At 50.4% G+C, this 20,298-nt stretch overlaps 1 protein-coding gene and 1 non-coding gene across 2 annotated transcripts in view; both read left to right on the forward strand.

The window, feature by feature from the left end:
* The window catches only part of Zfp64 (ZFP64 zinc finger protein), a 59,324-nt gene extending 57,382 nt beyond the window's left edge, over nucleotides 1-1,942 (forward strand). Inside the window, 1 exon segment of the mRNA XM_032904733.1 lies at nucleotides 701-1,942. Within this exon segment, the coding sequence (XP_032760624.1) occupies nucleotides 701-1,410 (710 nt within the window). The 3' untranslated portion in view covers nucleotides 1,411-1,942.
* Nucleotides 1,943-13,589: 11,647 nt separating this feature from the next.
* LOC116902593 lies at nucleotides 13,590-13,716 on the forward strand. The gene has a single exon (XR_004388183.1). It is a non-coding gene; the product is annotated as a small nucleolar RNA SNORA17 (small nucleolar RNA).
* Nucleotides 13,717-20,298: the final 6,582 nt, after the last annotated feature.

Raw genomic sequence — 20,298 nt, forward strand, 5'->3', positions numbered from 1 at the left:
GACTCTGTCTCGGCGAGAAAAAGGAAAAGATTCAAAAGAGTCAGTGTGCGCTTAGAAAATTTAAAATGGTTAATACATGTTGAATGACTGTTGTACAGCAAGACGATAATAAGCATCTCTGTACGCTTTTGAGGTTACGGTTTTCAAGATTTATTTATGTTTATTTCACGTGTGTGGGAAGTTTGCCTGCGTGTCTGTCTGTCTGTCAGTTCGCCACATGTGTGCAGTACCCGCGGAGGCCAGAAGAGGGCATCAGATCCTCAGCCACTGGAGTTACAGGCGGTTGCGAGTTGCCGTGTGGCTTCTGGGAACTGAGCATGGGTTCTCTGCCAGACCAACCAGTGCTTTAACCACTGAGCCATCTTACCAGCCAGATGTCTTTAAATCTTATTTGGAGAACTCATATGCAACATGGAGTGCATTTCTAGAACTCCAGTGTCATTGAGTGTGGGCTTGCTGGGTGGAGGGATCGGTACATGAGTTTGGGCCCCGCCACTTGAGCCCTCTGAGCACCAGCTACCCCGTCTATGAAATGGGCTGACAGTATGAGTCAGTATACATGGTAAGTGTTGTCCTTATCAGGAAGTTATAAACCAGAGTTCAAAAGACCCACCTGTCTCCTGGCCGGGTATGTGGTACGCATCTAGTGGAGAATTCTGTTGCCTGCCCCCTCTAATGTAATCACGCCTTCCGTTGCTAGGGGACACCCCCTTCCAGTGCTGGCTCTGTAGCGCCAAATTCAAAATCAGCTCGGACTTGAAGCGGCACATGATCGTGCATTCGGGAGAGAAGCCTTTCAAGTGCGAGTTCTGTGACGTCCGTTGCACCATGAAGGCGAACCTCAAGTCCCACATCCGCATCAAGCACACCTTCAAGTGTCTGCACTGTGCCTTCCAGGGCCGGGACCGGGCCGACCTGCTGGAGCACAGTCGCCTGCATCAGGCCGACCACCCTGAGAAATGTCCCGAGTGTAGCTACTCCTGTTCCAGCCCAGCCGCCCTGCGTGTGCACAGCCGAGTCCACTGCAAGGACCGGCCCTTCAAATGTGACTTCTGCAGCTTTGATACAAAGCGGCCCAGCAGCCTGGCCAAACACATCGACAAGGTGCACAGGGAACGGGCCAAGACGGAGAACAGGGCCCCGCAGGGTAAGGACGGGCCCAGGGAAAGTGGCCCCCACCACATGACCAACATCGTCACCCAGAAGGCCTTCGGATGTGACAAGTGCGGTGCCTCCTTTGCCAGGGATGACTCTCTGAGGTGTCATCAGAAGCAGCACAGTGACTGGGGCGAGAACAAGAACTCAAACCTGGTCTCTTTCCCCTTGGAAGGCATTGCTTCCGGGCAGCTTGGACCCCTGGTCTCTGTGGAGCAGCTGGAGAGCACTCTGGAGCCCAGCCATGACCTCTAGAGAAGCATGGGCGGTCTCTCAGGAATCTGAAAAACGTCGATGCCAGCCCTGCACACTGACACCACAAGGAGGACCTCACCTTCTCTTCTAAAGCAGCCCCGACCTCCCCAGCCTCCAGCAATGGAGCGGCTAACCCACGAGGGCATAGGTGTCAAAGCAAGGCCGCGGGGACAATTGCCTACCCCCAGTTCCTTCTCTACGAGCATTCCCTTAGCACACTGTGGCCTCCTCCGCCATCCAAAGGTTGAGTCTACTTAAGCACAACTCCACCTCCTCGGGGAAAGTCACTGCCTGTGAGTTGAGACTGGGAAAGGGACTCGTCTCTGGAGGAGTTACTAAGCTGGCGAGCCCACAACACTGCATCCGCACTGAGCTGTGTGGGGGCGAAGAAAGGAGTCCGTGCTCTGACAGGGTGTGTGGTAAAACCCTGTCTTAACCTGGGCAGTGGCTGCTAGTGTCAGCTTATATATAATTTGTGTGGTTTCTTTTCTCTGTTTTTTGTTTTTTCAATAAAAAAGTGAACTTTTCTCTTGAGGGATGTGAGCCTCTTTACAGTTGTCCGTAGACCAGCTGTGGTAGGTTTCCGTCCCTTCCCAGCCCAGTCAGTAACTTGATGGCAAAGGCTCCTACCTAGAATTTCCCCCGGGAATTAGTCTCCCAGTGAAGCGAAACGCAGATTGAACTGATGGTGGCGCCAAAGATCAAGGGAGCCCTAACTCAGCCGCCTCTGGTTGTTGCAGAATTTGAAATGCAAACTGAGAAAGAAAAGTCTGGGGCCCAGTGAGTCCTGGGCAGGCTTCCGGGGTGTGTAGTGAGCTTTCACGTGATTCCAAGCTCCTAGCGTTGGCTCGCTACAGCGCAGCTGAAACCTAACCTAATCCTCCAGTCAGATCCGTTACTCTGTTACAAAGCCTCGAAGCTCCAGAAACCAGATTGAGCTGTCAGTCTTCCAGAACTTTGTATTTTCTTCATGGGCCTATTTGCTTCAAACACTGCCCTTGTTTAATATAAATATTTGTGCGAGCTGGGCAGAGTGGTGTACTTCTATAATCCCTACATTTGGGAGGTGAGGGCAGGAAGATCAGGAGTTCAAGACCAACCCTGACTATGTAAATCCTTGCCTCAAAAACAAAACAAAACTGGGCCTCATTAGCTACATGGTTGGGCTTCTGGAATTGGTCTAAATAGATCTGGTGGTGGGAAAAGGGGACAGGATGAGAATTTTCTGTAGACTGAAGAACACTTAGGAAACACTAAGAGATGGGCTGAGGGTGTGGCTCAGTGGTAGAGCCACTGCTAGAATCCCCCAGTGAGGGGCTAGCCTGTGGCTCAGTGAGGGGCTGAGGTGTGGCTCATGGTGAATCCCCTGCCTAGAGTCCCCCAGTAAGGGGTTGGGGTGTGGCTCAGTGGTGGAGCCCTGCCTAACCTGAAGTAGCTTGTTCTAGGACAGTGACACTGTGATTGAAATGCATTCTGCGGCAGCACACTGACGGACACTGTGGAAGAAGATGACAAGGTCAAAAGGTGCAGACTCCGGTCAGGGAATTCCTCCGCGCTCTCATGTGCTGTGATTGTCTCCCCCAGGTTGCTGTTGTGTGAGCATCCAGGCCACCATGCAGATTCTGTTTCTCTCTCACACCCTTTGTTGTGAATCTCATCTGCATTTCTGGAAACAAAAGGTGGTGGACTTTTTAAACCACAAATCATAGAAGGAAAACATGCAGCCACCTTCCACCAAATGGGAAAAAGGTCAGACTTTTCAAAGACATTTGGGGCTAAGGGCTGTGTGGATTGCAAGGTCCTTAGCCCAACCTGATATCACTTAGCAAGCTTGGCTTTGTCTTTCTCTCTGAGACAGGATCTCAGAGGAGAGCCCTCACTATAGAGATCAGGCTGGCCTTGAACTCACAGATCCACACCTAGCCACACCCCCACCCTATCCTCAACCCCACCCCCTGAATGCTGGGATCAAAGGTGTGCACCACCACCTCGGGCTCACTTAGCAAGACTGGATTCACGGAATGCAGAGGGAGCAGAAAGTTTGGGGTCCGCCGTTGAGTGCTTTAGGCGCTGGGGGCCTGTGAAGGCTCCCTTACAACCACTCGGCTCTGCAATTGGTTTTCAGGTTTTTAAATTTCCTTTTTATATGTGCAGTGTTTTGCCTGCGTGTACGTCTCCATCACGAGTGTGCCAGGTGCCTACGGAGGTCAGGAAGCATCAGATCCCCTAAAACTGGGGCTATGGATGGCTGTGAGCTGCCACATGGGTGCTGGGAACCGAACCCACGGCCTCTACGAGAGCGCCAAGTGTTCTAAACCACTGACCTGTCTCTCCAGGCCCAGCTCTGAGACCAAGGACGAGCTGGTCATCTTGGAGGCAGGTAATTAATTCCCTGCATTCCAACCAAGTTCATCGTTACATAGCGAGACTGAGGCCAGCCTGGGGTACCGGAGACGTCTTTTTCCTATGTACGTGCTCCTGCATATCCACAGTCCTAGCATTAGGTGGGAGGGGGGCGAGTTCAAGGCCATCCTGGGCTACAGAATGAGGCCCTGTTTACTGCGGAGAGAAATACAAAGGCGGCCTGTAGAGCCTTGGAAGCGCTTGGGGAAGAGTGGCTTTGTGGCAGCATTCATGGAGGGGCCAGACGTCATGGTGGAGGACTGGCTTCCTCTTGTCTTATTTGCCTCAGCTGTGAAGTCTTCCGAGGCAGAGCTGGTAGTGAGCAAACCCTCCTTTGCTCAGGGTTTCCGACGTCCAAGAAGGAAGCTGCCTCAACTCTTTCTTGGTGTCAGCAGGACAGGGTGACACAGACGCTTCGAGCTTTGGGTTGTTCTGGCTGCCCCTGTGCTCTCAGATCTTCTGAGAGCCGGAACCCGGAGAGGTTAACATCAGGTGAAGGTGTTAAGGGGCAGCAGCCAGGCTCTAAAAGGAATATTGGCTGCAGGTCAAATGTTTTGGGGGTTTTTCCTTTCTCTCCTCCCTCCCTTCTTTCCCCATTTCTTTTTTAGACATTCGTGCATGTCCTAGATCTCGGGCTGGCTTCTAATTCACTGTATGGCCAAGGAAGGCCTTGTACTCATGATCCTCCAGCCTCTGTCTCCTGAATGCTGACATATTACAGGCAAACAGTCTACTGACTGAGTCACATCCCAAGCCCCGAGTGTGAGTCCAGACCCACCATGGGCATCTTTCTTCAGAAGTCATCCAGGCTCACTCCTGGCTTTTTGGTTTCCGGAAGCCGTCTTAGCCCAGCCTTGATCTCCCCATGTAGCTGAGGGCAGTCTTGAACACCTGACTCTCCTGCCTCCACTCCTTAATACACACACACACCCCATCAGACTTTATCTTTATTTATCACATTTGTGAGAGACAGAGAGTATGTCACTTGAACACAGGGCCACAGTGGCCAGAAGAAGGCCTCAGATCTCTCGGGGATGGGGTCTCAGGCATTGTGAGTCTGACATGGGTGCTGAGAACTGAACCTGGGTCCTTTGGAAGAGTGTGCTAGGTAACCACTGGGTGGCCTCTCCAGCACTGTACTTTTGGCTTCTTTGGGCTCTGGGGACAGAGCTTGGGTCCCCAGACTTGTGCAGTGTCACTTCTAACCAAGCCATCAGTGGTACTTTGCATATGCTTATCCCATGAGCAGTGGCACCATTAGGAGACGTGGCCTTGTTAAGGGAAGTGTGTCACATGGAGGCGGGGCTTTGAGGTCTCACGTATGTGCTCAAATCTGACCTGTGGAATCTGAGCTCCTTCTCCTGCACCATGCCTGCCTGGACACTGCCATGCTCCAGCCATGATAATGGACTGAACCTCTGAAACTGTAAACCAGCCCCAATTAAATGCTGTCCTTATAAGAGTTGCCTTGGTCATGGTGTCTGCTCACAATAATAAAACCCTAAGTGAGACACCATCTTTCCGGCCCCTAATTTTGTTTTTTGTGGTTTTTGTTTTTTTGGTTTTTTTTCTTTTTTTCGGAGCTAGGGACCGAACCCAGGGCCTTGAGCTTGCTAGGCAAGCGCTCTACCACTGAGCTAAATCCCCAACCCCTAATTTTGTTTTTTAACAGGTTTGTAGTAATCACTGGGATTTCAGCCCCACTTTTACCATGTGCTTGAGACAGGGCACAACCCACTTTCCAGCCCTTCCCTTCTCTTACTCACAGGGGGCGCACTATTACCCACTTACCATTGCTTTCAGTCCCTGCCCAGGGCTTCCCAGTGTCTCTAGTTACAGCAGCAGTTTCTCCCCACACCCCTTACTGTCTCTGTGTGTCTGAGGACAACTTTCAAGAGTTGACTCCTCCCACCACGGGATTCCAGGGCCTGAAATCAGGCTTAGCTGCAAGCTCCCTCAGAGCTGAGCCATCTCACCAGCCCCCAATGCCTTTGTTTTAGCCTCCATGAGGCAAGCATGAGAGTGGTCCTTGGAGTGACAGATCTGGGGAGTAGTCACAAAACGACCCCAAAGAAACTTATGGAGAATGTGTGTTCAGCACGTCCAGTGTAGCACTCAGGTAATGGGAGCAACTGTGGTCAGCTTGGCGGGGGCGGGGATCGGCCACACCTACCAGGCTGGATCCTGTTCCATCCTGTTCATCTCCTAGCTAAACCTAAACTGGCAGGGCCCTTTGACCAGCAGCTGGTTTCCCTCAGGCTCTGAGGATCCCTGCTCTGCTCTGGAAGCCACCTGCTGTGATAAGCTGGTTGAGAAACCCTGCCTCCAGAGAGTTTACCTCTGGCTGGGGGCTCTCTGTCTGCCTTCTTCCTGTTCTGCATCTCCAACACCAGGGCTTGGCTCTCAGCTAGAAAGTTGCTCTTCAGTATTTGCTTGCTTCCATCGATCTCACGGCCATTATGCTGCAAAGGATGCTGGGAGACAGCTCCCTGTGATGCCCCTGGAAAGAGACTCTGGATGGATGGGTGTTATCTACACTCTGAGGGCAATGTGGGCTTGTCAAGGTTGGAAATGGCCTTTCCTTTGTGTATCTGGGAGTCCGTGTGCACGTGGCCGACCTGGGTGAGGCTTGTGCACCTGGAAACCAGAGGTCAACCCTTATTCCTCAGCTGTTATCTGTCCATCCTAGCATCTCTTATCCGCTAACACTGGGGGGAGACAGTATGTACCACCTCGTGGGTGTGGAAGTCATAGGGCCACTTCCGAGAGTTGATTTTCTCTCCCCACTCTACAGGTCTGGGGATTGAACTCAGGACATCCGGCTTAGCCGCAAGTTCCTTTCCCAGCTGAGTCCTCTCACCTGCCCCATCTGTACTTGTTCTTACCTCCAGATATGGAGGCAAACGTGATTTGGGTTTCATTGATGACTTTTGTAGCCATCAGCAGAAAAATGTAAGAATCAAATTCTGTATGACAAGGAGGTGGGCCTGCAGCCCCTGCAACTCGTTCCTGTAGGCTCTCCATACCCTCAGCTCCCTGAGCAGGAATTCTCTTTCTCCTGTCATCCAGCTCTGCTTCTGGGTTGGCTGCCGTAGGCATTTCACACGTCAGTGTCAACCTTGTAGGGATGCACAGCCTGCCCTGCTCATGGCCTTGAGCAGACAGCACCTCCTGATCTGAATATAACCTGGTAAGGAACCCAGCACATCAGGGGAACTTGTAGTTTGGCCTCTGGTGTCTGTGTGATCTGTGGTTGGATATAACAAAACTCTCCTGTGCTGAACAGCATGGGTGTGCAGGGCTGGACCTGACGTCGGAGGGATAGGCTGCTTGTTTTGGTTTTGTCTTTTGAGAGACAGGGTTTCCCTGAGTAGCCTTGGATATCCTGGAACTTGCTTTGTAGACCATGCTGGCCTAGAACTCGGATCCTATCACCTCAGCCTCCCAAGTGCTGGAACTAAAGGCCTTTATCACGACTGCCCAGCTAAGATGAACTGCTTCTTAGACCAGAAAGTGAGCTGTCCAAAGCCAGGTAAGAAGCTGGAATTACAATTCCCCGGGGAGCAGAAGCAGGAGGTTTTCTGTGAGTTCCAGGCCAGGCAAGACTATCTGGATAGACCCTGTCTAAAAATAAGACAGCTGTGTGTGTTGGGGGTGGGGTGAGGCGGAGAGTCTAAAGTACTGAGTTTATTAAAGTTTCTAACTTCGGTCTGGCAAGATGGTTCAGTGGGTAGAGATGCTCGTTGCCAATGCCAACAACCACCATTCAATCCTTGGGACCCACATAGGGGAAGAAGAGAGCCAGTATCCCCAGATTGTCCCCTGATCTCCACAAGTGCCCCACCATAAAATGTAATCAATCAATCATTTGTTGTTATTGTTCTTTCTAGCCAGGTGTGGTGGGACACACCCTTAATCCCAGCACCCTGCAGGGAAAAGCACATCTCAGTGAGTTCAAGGCCAGCCTGCCGTGCATACTGAACTCTAGGCCAGCCAGGGCTACATAGTGAGACCCTGATCTCCAAAAAAGGCCAAACAAAACCACAAAGTAAAGAACACACACAGAGCAAACTATTTGCACTAAAAAAAAGGCTGTGGAAATGGGTGTGAACAAGGGCCACACAGCACTGTGCAGGGGACACCCGAGGTGAGAATAGAAGGAGCTACGTTATGATGTCACACTGTGGGTAGTGGCCACAGGAGCCTTACAGAAACAGTAGACCCCTCTGTATTAACATTGAGAGGGGCTTAAAGGCAATGGTCAGGCAGGGAGGAGAAACAAAAACAAACACCACTGCCGTGGCCCTGAACTCCCCGGAGAGGACAATTTCTCATAGTTTGTCATTTTTATTTTTTCTACATTTCATGTGTTCAGTGTTAGTGCATGTGTGCCATGGGATACGTGTGAAGGTCAGAGGTCAGCTGGTGGTCAGTTCTCTCCTTCCACCACATGGGTCTGGGGATCAAACTTGGGTCATGAGGCTTGGAAGCAAGAGACTGATGGCTGAGCCTCCTCCCCAACCGCCACACCCTTATGCTCTAAGATACGGAGATGTGACCTGAGCTCAGTAGTAGAGTGTTTGCCTGGACTCAGTCCCCAAAATTGTGTGTGTGTGTGTGTGTGTCTGAGCATTGAGTTAAAAGTTATAAAATAGGGGCTGGGGAGATGGCTCAGTGGTTCAGAGCACTCACTGCTCTTCCTGAGGTCCTGAGTTCAATTCCCAGCAGCCACATGGTGGCTCGCAACCATCTGTAAGTGGATCCCATGCCCTCTTCTGGTGTGTCTGAAGACAGCTACAGTGTACTCATATACATAAAATAAATATATCTATTAAAAAAGGTGGAAGTTTAATGATGGTTATTTCTGGTAAAGTGAAGCAGATGCAGAGAGAGAACTTTTTAAAAACTCTTTCTGGGGCTGAAGCACTGACTGGGGGTTGGGGATTTAGCTCAGTGGTAGAGCGTTTGCTTATCAAGCGCAAGGCCCTAGGTTCGGTCCCCAGCTCCAGAAAAAAAGAAAAAAAAAAAGCACTGACTGCTCTTCCAGAGGTCCTGAGTTCAATTCCCAGCAACCACCTGGTGGCTCACACCCATCTGTAATGGGATCTGATGCCCTCTTCTGGTGTGTCTGAAGACAGTGTACTCATACACATAAAATAAATGAACCTGATTTAAAAAAAAACAAAAAACAACAAAAAAAAAACCTTTATGTTTGGATGGGGTCCACGCGCTCATGAGAGCAGGTGCCTGTGAGGTGAGAGGCATCAGATTCCCCAGAGCTGGAGTTACGGGCCATTGTGAAGCGCCTCATGTGGGTTCACTGTAGGAGCAGTCAGCGTTCACTTACCTATGGAGTGACAATTCTGTCATCTCTCAAACGCCCTCGCTGAATGCAGAGTTCAGCCACACTAAGGGCCCAGAGGCCCTCCCATCTCCGCACACCCAGCGCTGGGTTACCAATTGGTTCTGGTATGCCTTGCTTTTTATGAATGCTGGCATCAAACTCGGGTGCATCCCTCCAGCCCCCTAGTCTTTGATATATAATTTAAAAGGATGCTGCATTTGTTTCGTCCGAATGCAGAAAGCTCTCCCTGTAGATATGATTATTTCCTCAGCTGGTTTCCCCACGATTAAATCACTAGGCCAAAGGGCAAGGCTCTGCACTTGCTTGTGGCTCCTTCCCAGAGCTTGAGGCCTCCCCGTCTCCTGCGTGCTCCCAGTGGGCACCATTTGGTTAACTTCTCTGCCAGTTTAAACACAGCGATTATCACCGTAGCGTTACCAAGGCACGGAGTGTTCTGTTGTAAGACGATGTTGGGGGTGGGAGTGTCTCACAGAGGTGAGGTTGCCCTGGAATTCACTGTATAGATGAGGCTAGCCCTGGACTGTGATTTTCCTGTCTTTGCCTCTGAACTGCTGTAGCTGCTGGCGTGTGCCACCGTGCCCAGCAGGTGTATGCCTAGTAAGGTTCCCAATGAGGTGTCAATAGACAGCTGTGGAAGCCACCAGCCCTCAGTCTAGTGATACAGTAAGCTTTCTAAACGTCAACTCGTTTGAAACTTTGTCACTTTAGTGCAAACCATTATAGTAACAACTGTCCGAAGGGCAGGCTATTAAAATGTTAGGCTTCTCACACCAAGAGCGTTGGGAATTTATCCTCCGTCCCTTGATCTGCTCAAATCCACATAAAATACCACTTGTCTGCAGATCCCAGGACTCAGCAAATGCTAATGGGACCTGCTAATGGGACAGGATGCTCCCCGTGACCGGAAGCTGCCAGCACAGTCGGATTTTGGTAATGTTCCTACTTGAAAGGAACCATTTCTCATTGATTACCTCTCATGGCTCTTCAGACTCCCACATTTCAATGTGGTTTCAACTGTGGGACAAGACAGGGATCCGGAAGGACTGTGAGAGCTGGGAACCACAGTCAAATAAACGCAGACAGATCTGCAGACCAAGCTCATTGTGTCAGATACATAATTCTTATGATTACTGTTGTATCTCATTATTTTGAGATAGTATCCTGATGTAGCATCTGTTGGCCTGGAACTCCCTATGTAGATCAGCCTATCCCGTGCATCCTGAGTGATGGGACTAAAGATATAACAGGGTCACGCATGCTAGGCAAACACTCTGCCCGCTACGCCACATGGCCTCCTAAGGCATCACCCAATGCTCACTCCGTGTCTAGCCTCCTATTTCCTTGGCCAGGCACCAAGTTGAGGACTCTGATGGGGAAGGTTCTTGTGAGATTAGCGGCCAGTTCTCCACCTCGCATTAAGGTGTCACTCAGCGACCTAGGCCGTGCACACCTAGCTGAGTGTGTGGTCAGGAGGGACAGGAGGAAATGACCCAGTGTTATGACAGAGCTCCCGTGTCCCCTCGTGCCTGGTAGACAAAAGGACAAGTGTGCTGATGTGCCCCACCTGCTCTGCCGGCTGGTCTGGCACACCTGATCCTCGGAAGCCCTGGAACTTTCCTAAGTTGGGCCACTCAGATAACCTCTTCCTGTGGTTACTGATGTCACACCCCCACCACCCTGTGTACCCAGCCTGCTGCATACCCAGCAACGTCACTGGGACTCTAAGTGGACTCCAGAGAAGTGTCCCATCGTAGTTCTGCCCTTATGCTTGTAGGATGGTGCAGTGGTAAATTAGTGAACTATAAATAAATAGAACATGTTGGGTGCTCTTCCAGACGATCTGGGTTCAGTTCACAGCACCCACATAATGGCTCTTAACCACCCATGACTCTGGCTCCAGGGGATCAGAGATCTCTGGTCTCCTCTGCAGGCAGACATGAGTGTGTCCGTGTGTGTACGTGCACGTGTGCCCACACCATTTGTATGCCTGTGCCCAAGGAGGCCAGTAGAGAGCATCGGATCCCCTGGAATGGAGTTACAATTGTGAACACCATGTGGGTGCTGGGATACAAGCCCAGGTCCTCTGCAAGGGCAGCCAGGGCTCTTAACCACGGAGCACCTCTCCGGCCCCAGGTTTTATTTTATACTGTTAATTTCTTGTTTGGGCTTCTGTGGTTTGGTTTTCTTGGTGACCTAGACTTTATATTTAGACCCTGCACCCCCCATGCACAAGGCAAGCATTTGAACGCTAAGCTACATCCCAGCCATCTCTTTCTTTAAACTGGAAATGGGATTTCCTTGACTTGCCCACCTGACCTTCAACCCACTTGGAGTTGGCCTGATACCATCTTCTGGCCTCTGAGGCACTGGGCACACACGAAGCACAGGAAAAACACCACACACATAAATCAACAAAAATGTTTTTAAAAGGGGTGGGGATTTAGCTCAGTGGTAGAGCGCTTGCCTAGCAAGCACAAGGCCCTGGGTTTGATCCCCAGCTCAAAAAAAAAAAAAAAAAAAAAAAAGAAAGAAAAAGTGGCCCTAGACAATTTCAGTCTTTTGGGCTTTATCTCTGCATCTTGGGATCTAAAATTAGGGGATTAGGGGGAGGGTGGTTTTTTTTTAAGATTTATTTATTTATAATATACAAGTACACTGTAGCTGTCTTCAGACACACCAGAAGAGGGCATCAGATCCCATTACAGATGGTTGTGAGCCACCATGTGGTTGCTGGGAATTGAACTCATGACCTCTGGAAGAGCAGTCAGTGCTCCTAACCACTGAGCCATCTCTCCAGCCCCTAAAATAGTTTTAATGAGGCACCCGGTAGGGGCCCCTCTTCCAGCTTGGGTATACCCAACTTGGAGGATCACCCCTCTGAAGCAAAGGCCTCAAAGGTTTTTCATTTCTGTTAACTGTGTCAACTGTTTTTTTTTTTTCTTCAGTTTATCCTCTTCTAGCTTTTAAATTTTTCTTTTTCTTTTCTTTCTTTCTTTGGTTTTTTTTTTTTTTTTTTGGGGGACAGAGGTAAAAGAAGTTTGGCTGCCTTGGATGAGTTTCCTTGGAAACAATTAAATATGGCTACCCGTAGGTGTTTCACAGTTCACATCTCAGGGAGAAAGAACAGGATGTGGCCGGCCAGGGTCTGCACCCACACCCTGTAGCAGTTCCTCAGCCCCACCAGGATGCCAGCTGAGGAATGGCAGGGATACTAGACATTCTGACTGGGGGCTGGAGAGATGGCTCAGTGGTTAGAGCACTGACTGCTCTTCCAAAGGTCCTGAGTTCAAATCCCAGCAACCACATGGTGGTTCATAACCATCTGTAAGGAGATCTGATGCCCTTTTCTGGTGTCTGAAGACAGCTACAGTGTACTTATATATAATAAATATAATAAATAAATCTTTAAAAAAAACATTCTGACTCCTACTCTTTGGTGGGTGGAGGGAGGGGACTGTCTTCAAGGAAAGGCTGCTCTGTGGCTCCCTGCGTGACCTGTCCAGAGTTCAGATCCTTCCCTTACAGAGCCAGGCCTGGAGGATGGCTTCCGGGACAAACCCCACTCCAGAAGTATTTCTGTTTGTAGGATGGGCACCCCGCCCCGCCCATCCCCACTTTTCAGACATTGGACTTTTCAGACATTCCTGAATTGTTAAGAATTCCAATTCTTTCATCGACGCCCTCCCCACTTAGAACACCACGTCACGATTGGTGGGATTTCCCCCCAAAGAAACTGGCGGTTAAAGGCTGTGCAAACATGGGTCTTATCTAGAACAGAAATAGCCAGGGTTCTTATTTTTGAATCTGTAAAACTCCCTTGGCTGGAGTCGGAACACAGCTGAGCTTGGTGGGAAAGTAAATTCTCCAGATCCGTGATGTAAATCCCCCACTGTAATAATTTTATATTATTACCAAAAGACAAACAAATAAACAAAAAACCCAGCTCGTTTGTGTTTAAAGAGGAACGCCAGAGCAAGCTGTCAGGAATGGAGAACACCTTGACTAGCCTTCTCCAGTCAGCACCGAAGCATCATTAAATGGCGTTGGGGCTGATGTTGTTTGTTTTTCGCATTTCACGTTTATCTTATTAACTTGTATGTGTGTGAGTGAGGGTGCACATGCCAGGCACATGTGGCTGTCGGGTGAGAACTCACAGGAGTTAGGGCTCCCGAGTCTTCAGGCGGCTGCTAAACTTCTTTAACTACTGAGTCATTTGCCAGCCCTGTTTTCATTTTTGTTTTGATTTATTGTTTCCTCTTTTTGTCTTTTTTTTTGAGACTGGGTCTTGCTATGTAGACCAGGCTAGCCTAAAATTTGTAGCAATCCTCCTGCCTCAGCCTCCTAAATTTAGCGGTAACAAACATGGGCTACCACACCCCAGCAAGCTCGATTTAAAAAAAAAAAAAGAGTACCTGACCCTAGAGGCTGCAGGTGTGGCTGCTGTGTCACATGTCCACCTGTAGGTGGCAGAGAAGAGAGGCTATGTCGTGTTCAGTGTTCTGACCTATGAACACCTGATGGATTAGGAGTCTAATATACCCTGGAAAAAGGGGTCCTGAAGTGGTCACTTGTCCAGCTCCAGGCAAGCCCAGACAGGCTCCCAAGATGGGGAGCAAGCTGGAGACCAGAAGAACCCTATCTGGGACTTCAGGTCTGGGCAGGAAGACTGAGTCCGGGACAGACGACCCTCACAAGAGGCCATTGGGCAGGATGGGAGGGGAGAAGCCTGAGATGACTAGCAGTTCAGATCCAGTGCTTTGAACTGGTCCACCCCAACATCTACCCCATGAAGGGGCCTAACCTCCAGATCCAAAACTACAGGGTCTCCATGGCACAGAGCAACAGGATATCCCAGAGGAGTCCCAGTAAGGATCCAGTATTAACAGAATAGCAGAAGCCAGAGGCCTCCTACCAGACAGAGGTACACTCACATCAGACACAGACTTGCCTGTACCCGGAACTCACCTCGTGGTAGTCCCTGCCCTTGGGGGTTGGAGGTGAGAAACTGCACCAAGCTCCTCTAATACCCTCTACCCATTGGTCCCAAGAAAGCATCAGCAATCCTTGGTCTCTCAGGCAGCCCTCAGTTAGGTCCTCCTGCGGGAGATGCTTTTGCGGCTGGCCCCTGGCCTTTCCAAGATATTATTACCCACCATTGACTACCAGCCCTCAAAGAGAAATCACTCTGGGGCTGTGTCACACAAAGGGGAGACAAGGAACAGCCTACAAGGTGGTCTCATGGTAGTCGCTCGGATCTCTGCCATCCAAGCTTTGATCACTTCCTTAGGGGCCACAATTGGGATTTTTGAGAGCCATCAGCACCTGGAGGGTTGCTTTGTTTATGGAGCACTGCCTGGAGATACGCTGTGTGGGACACTTAAACACAGTAATTATTAGTGTGACCACTCCTCCCATCATAGCGTAAGTGGCTATTCATGAGAGGTCAATATTGTCCCACACTTTTCCCAAGCATCTAAAGAGAGCACAGATAATCTGGTCACACTGAGGTTGGCTATGTTCTCCATTACAGTACAGAATAGTTAAGGAATTAGTCTGACCAGGTACCTTTAAGATATTGAGCCAACTGTTGTGGGGCTTCAGTGGTGTTGTGTACCTGGTAAGGGGTTAGGCAGATTGAGTGAAACCTGGGGACGCATGGCAATAGAGCCATGTCCCTAACAAGGGCCACCTCTTCTGCCAGTAAGTCAATCGGTTGTTGTAAAATGTGGGTGCCATGATAAAGATGTTGATTTAGTACCCACTGTGCCTGCAGCACCTCAGCTGACTTAGAGACTGCAGCATTGACAGTCTCTGCCATAGTATCTGTCTGGGTCAAGGCAGCAGCAGGTGCTGTCACCCGGCAATGCCTGCAATGGTGGCCTCAGTGATGGCAGCTGTGATTCCAAAGTCCCTCTTTCCCCAGTGTAGGGTTGTGAGTGAGTCTGGGCCATCAGAGTGAGGGCATGAAAGTGAGTGGTATTTACCACAGGAGTCCAAAGAGCAGCTGCTTCCCTCAGCAGGATAGCCACCGTGGTGGTCAGCTTACAGGTTCATTAAGGCAGTCAAGGCTGTCTGTGACAATGGAGATATTGGTGATCAGGAAGAAAAGGGGGATCGGACACAGACTGGGGTGGCTTTCCAGCCAATATGGCTGCCAGTGGTCAGAGTCATGGGGGATGCCCCAATTCACATTTTTGCCAACCAGTTTACGTGGAAATATATCTCATTAAAGAGACAGCCACCTTTTAAGAGAGTAAGTAGGGCATAAATCAAGACAATTAGAGGGGCTACATGAATCCCAATTGCTCATAATGGGGTCATATTGGAATCTAACGGGTCCCTGTTAACATATTGGAAGCCTCGGGTGAGGTGAACCTCCACAGCCAAGTGTGAGGTGAGGTGACCATATCGGGTGGTCCCCGGTGGATTTTACACCTAGTGCGGGCTGGCCGTGTTCCCAAGGGAAAGGAAGTCCCATGAAAGTGGGTATTTGAGGGGCCCTTGGACGGTGAGGCAGGGGTGAACGTGATACACTTAGGGGAGATTTGCAATCAGTCAGGGGAACGGGAAGTGCCATTTCTAACATGGTGCCACAGGTTAGACACGTGAAAGTCCCCCATGATCATATTGTGTAGTTGGATACAAGGGCTGACAGAGGAGACACTGGCGGTAAGGCAGAGACCTTCCTCGTGGGCCTCATGCCTTCTATTGTCGTGAAGTGGTGACTAAGTCCATGAAGAGCAAACCCAAACTCACACCGGAAGAGAGAAAGACAAGGTAGGCTTGGGAGTTAACGGCCACAGGTAAAAGAACGGGGGTGGGGGGGTGTCAGGAGCACCAGGTCAGGAGCTCATTGGCTCTCTTGGGGCCAATTAATTAAATTAATTAATTTAAAAATTAATAAAACAGTACATACATTACATCTACATATCCTGGTCTTCTGGCTCACGGCACCCTGGTCTGTGGCCAGTAGGCAGGGCAAAAGTAACAGTAAGGTTATATTCCAAATGAACCCTAGCCCGGTCCTCAGCCAAGTCATGATATGCAGACTTCCAATTAGGAAACACGGTGGGGGTCGAGCGCCACCTTAAGGAGATTATCGAAATTGCAATAGGTCTGGAGGTGCTTGGTCCATTGCTTCAGTACCTGTGCAATGTAAGGGGAATCTGGGCAGAATCGTTGGCAGCTTCTCTGATTAGTGCCAAGTCTGCCAGAGAGTGGGAAACCAGGGCCTAGTCGCCACATCAGGACCAAGACTGACAGGGAAAGACTCACAATATACCCAAGGAGAATGAGCTCCCCACCCCCGGGAAGAGGAAGTCCAATACGAGGGACAGGCATAGCAGGAGGGACCACCACAGGAGTGACCGCTGGAAGGCAAAGTCCCCCTAAATCATGGAGTAAGCTGGCGATACCTCCAATGGGGCAGCAGCCGATGGGCTAGTGAGTGAGGGACCTAGGACCGCAGGGCCGGGGGACAGTTTGGAGCCTGATGGAGGGCTGGAACAGAGGCGCCCTCATCCTCATCACGGAAATCAACCTGTTTGCTAGGAGAAGTGGGACGGGGTCTGTAATAGGTGAGTATTAGCCTGATCCTGTTCCGGGCAGCCACCACTTCCTCTGGGGAAGAATTCTTAAGACTGGCAGATTTAGGACTGCAAGGAGAATGGGGACTAGGAACAAGGGGGAGGAGTAATCCCAGAATGTACCTCGCACTTTCAGGCAAGGAAGAGAACAGGCTTCCAGGGGTCAGGGTCCCACAGGTTCTCTGGGGACATGCAGGGGGCCAAAATAGTAGCTTCCTCAAATTGACCCAGGTTGTGAGTCTTAACCTTGAGACCAGGTAACCAGGGGGGTTTTAAGAGCCCTAATATGTGGTTCCCTGATGGTGGCGGGGAGAGAGCCCATGATGACGATGATCACGGGGGACTCCCTCAGGTGCAGCTCAAAAGCCTGGATGATGTCCAGGAAGAGAAAGGCGTTAGGGAGCCGATCCATGGTACCACCAGGGAAACCAGCCCTTATGTTAGGTACCAGGATGAATCCAGACTGAAAGGGAAAGTGACAGAGACAAAGAAGACAGAAAAGATGGCCGCCGCACGCTCACCAAGACCAAGGCGGAGGAGACAGGAAAGATGGCCGCCGCACGCTCACTGAAGCATACTCACGGCAGCATGCTCACTGCACCGTGCTCACCACCACAGGTACACCTAGACAAAAGCCAAGAAGAAAGAAACGATGGCCCCGGCACACTCACCCAAAGACAAAGAAAACAGAAAAGATCGCCCTCACACGCCACCCTCAGACTAAACCGAGACCAAAGGCGAGGTCACTGGGACAGACAGACAGACAGAAAAGACAAAGAAGATAGAAATGAGGTCCACACGGTCACCTTCACGGGTCCCACAACATACAACACTAAGGGCCAATTCACCAAAGAAGCAACTGAAGCGGGCACAACACCAGCACCACGAGAAGAGCCGATCGGGTGGAACCAGCAGCAACAGGCAGAAACAAGGTCCCAGAAAAGGAGGTTCAGAAGCAGCCACCACAAAGTGAGGAGGATGAGGTAGCCCAATCAACCTTGTCAGGCGCCACATGCTGACCCTACCTTTGTGGGTGGGAGGTAAGGTGGCGCAGAGTCCCGACACACACTCGGGCAGCAGGGGAGAAATGCGAGCTTCTCTGAACACTGCTGCAAGCGCCTTTAATACTCCCCTTCCGCGTCCCCCATTGGTCCCAAGAGAGCATCTCTTCTAAACAGCAGCTCCCGATTGGCTGGCACTGTCTGCATCAGCAATCCTCCGTCTCTCAGGCTGTCCCCAACTAGGTCCTCCTGCATGAGATGCTTTTGCGCCTGCGCAGCTCCCAGCAGTTACACAGAGGTGGCGCTTGCTGCCGTTCCCGGTACAACAGACCTGCACTCAAATCAATAAACAATCAAAACAGTAAAAGAAATGAAGCTGGGGGCTGGCTCAGCGGTTAAGAGCACTGACTGCTCTTCCAGAGGTCCTGAGTTCAAATCCCAGCAACCACATGGTGGCTCATGACCATCTGTAATGAGATCTGATGCTCCCTTCTGGTGCATCTGAGGACAGCTACAACACACTCATACATAAAATATATAATTCTTTAAAGAAAGAGAGAAAGAAACGAAGCTGGTCATGGTGGTCCGTGGCGGCGGCGGCGGCGGCGGCAGCAGCAGCAGGAGTAGTAATATGGACGAATGCTACATGCTGGTCAGTGCAGGTGTCGGTGCAGAGGCATCGGATCCTCTGGAGCAGGAGTTCTGGCAACTGTGAACTGTACCCAGTGTGGTTGCCGAGAGCTAAACTCAGGACCTCTGAAAGAGGAGTCTGTGTTCTTAACCACTGAGCCACCTCTCCAGCCCTCTGTGAGTGTCAGGAATCTAACTCCAAGTCCTCACCCTTGGGTGGCAGGTACTAAGTGATCTCCAAGCCCCTCCGGCTGGCTTTTTTTTCTCCTTTTCTTTTCCTTCAGCTCAGACTGGAATACTGGGTGGCGCTCACCCCTTAGCACCCATCCAGGCTGACGTTCAGAAGGATCTACAGTTGCAGAGGGCAGAGCCATGGCTTTAAGTGGTCCAAACTGGCTTCAGACAACCTTTGACTGGAGCTGTCCCTCTTGGTGACATTTTCCCCACATGGGGTGACTGAAGCCCCATTTCTTTGAAAATGGAATTTGAGAATATGGAGGCTTATTCTCGCTAAACTGGTGAGTAGGGGCCAGAAACCAGAGGAGGCCTCAGGTGCCCAAAAGGCTGGGAGGTACCTGGAGTCTTCTGACTGACCCTGCCATCCCGGTCATTGCTCCAATTCCAGTGAAATATGGATTAAAAAATGTGGCATCCGGGGTTGGGGATTTAGCTCAGCGGTAGAGCGCTTGCCTAGGCGCCAAGGCCCTGGGTTGGTCCCCAGCTCGAAAAAAAAAAAAAAAAATGTGGCATCCAGGGGTTGGGGATTTAGCTCAGCGGTAGAGCACTTGCCTAGCATGCGCAAGGCCCTGGGTTCGGTCCCCAGCTCCGAAAAAAAGCAAAAAAAAAAAAAAGAAAATGTAGCATCCAGCATTAGAGACATAGATTTAAGAGAGGGGAGGAGACCGAAGCACAACAAGTCTGCAGAGCGAGTCCAAGCAGCTGGTCAAAGCGACCGTTTAAAATCCGTTCCGTGGAATGGCAAAATGGCTCAGTGGTATAGGTGCTTCCTGGGTTGCTGTCAAGGCTGGTGACCTGAGTTTAGTTCTCAGGACCCACATGGAAGGAGAAGAGAATTGACTCCCGGAAGTTATCCTCTGACCTCCACACACATGCCAAGGCACGGGCCTACCCTTCCCCTTCCCCCCCCCAAAAAAAAACTAAAAAAGAACACTAAGTCGTTTTTCTTGCACAGTTGAGAACATCAAGTGCCTGTTTATAGCATGAATACGTGGCATGCTCCTTTTGTTCTTTTGTTTTAGAGTGGTTTGTTCTTACTTCCCTTTTAATTCCTAAAGATCACACTCATTCATATTTATTGGCTTAAGGAGGTGGGCACTGGCAGGTGTGTGGCATTCAGAGGGCCCCCTGCTGGAGCAGGTTCTCTGCTCTACGCTCTACCGTGTGTCCCGTGGACAGAGCATAGGTTTGAAAGCAAGCCCCTTCACCTGCTGAGCCATCGGGATCACCTTATTTATTTAGAGATACAAAGTCTTCTGTAGCCCAGGCTAGCCTCAGACTGGCTGTGTAGCTGAGGACGGCCCTGAACTTTTGATCCTCCTGCCTCTACCTTCAGAGCGCCAGGTTTTCAGTTGTGTGACACCTCAGCCAGCTTAATGTTCAGTTCTCAGGCGGAGCAAGATGGAAGATGTATCTAAAAAAAGAAACAGGGGCATGGAGACGTATAAGAAAGTGCAGAGGCTGCCACTTGTGGGTGACTGCTTGATTAGAATATATACATATGTATACATATATAAACACACACATAGTTTCTGCAGTGATGGGTATTGAGCACAGCCTATTCTACCCTTAAGTTATTCCCCCACCCCACCCCTGCCCGACTCTTTTAAACTGCGCAACTGTGTCTCCCTATGTGGTCCAAGCTGTCTTTTGAACTTTCAATCCT

Source organism: Rattus rattus, chromosome 5 (genome assembly GCF_011064425.1).
Source record: "Rattus rattus isolate New Zealand chromosome 5, Rrattus_CSIRO_v1, whole genome shotgun sequence".
Classification (NCBI taxonomy): Eukaryota; Metazoa; Chordata; class Mammalia; order Rodentia; family Muridae; genus Rattus; species Rattus rattus.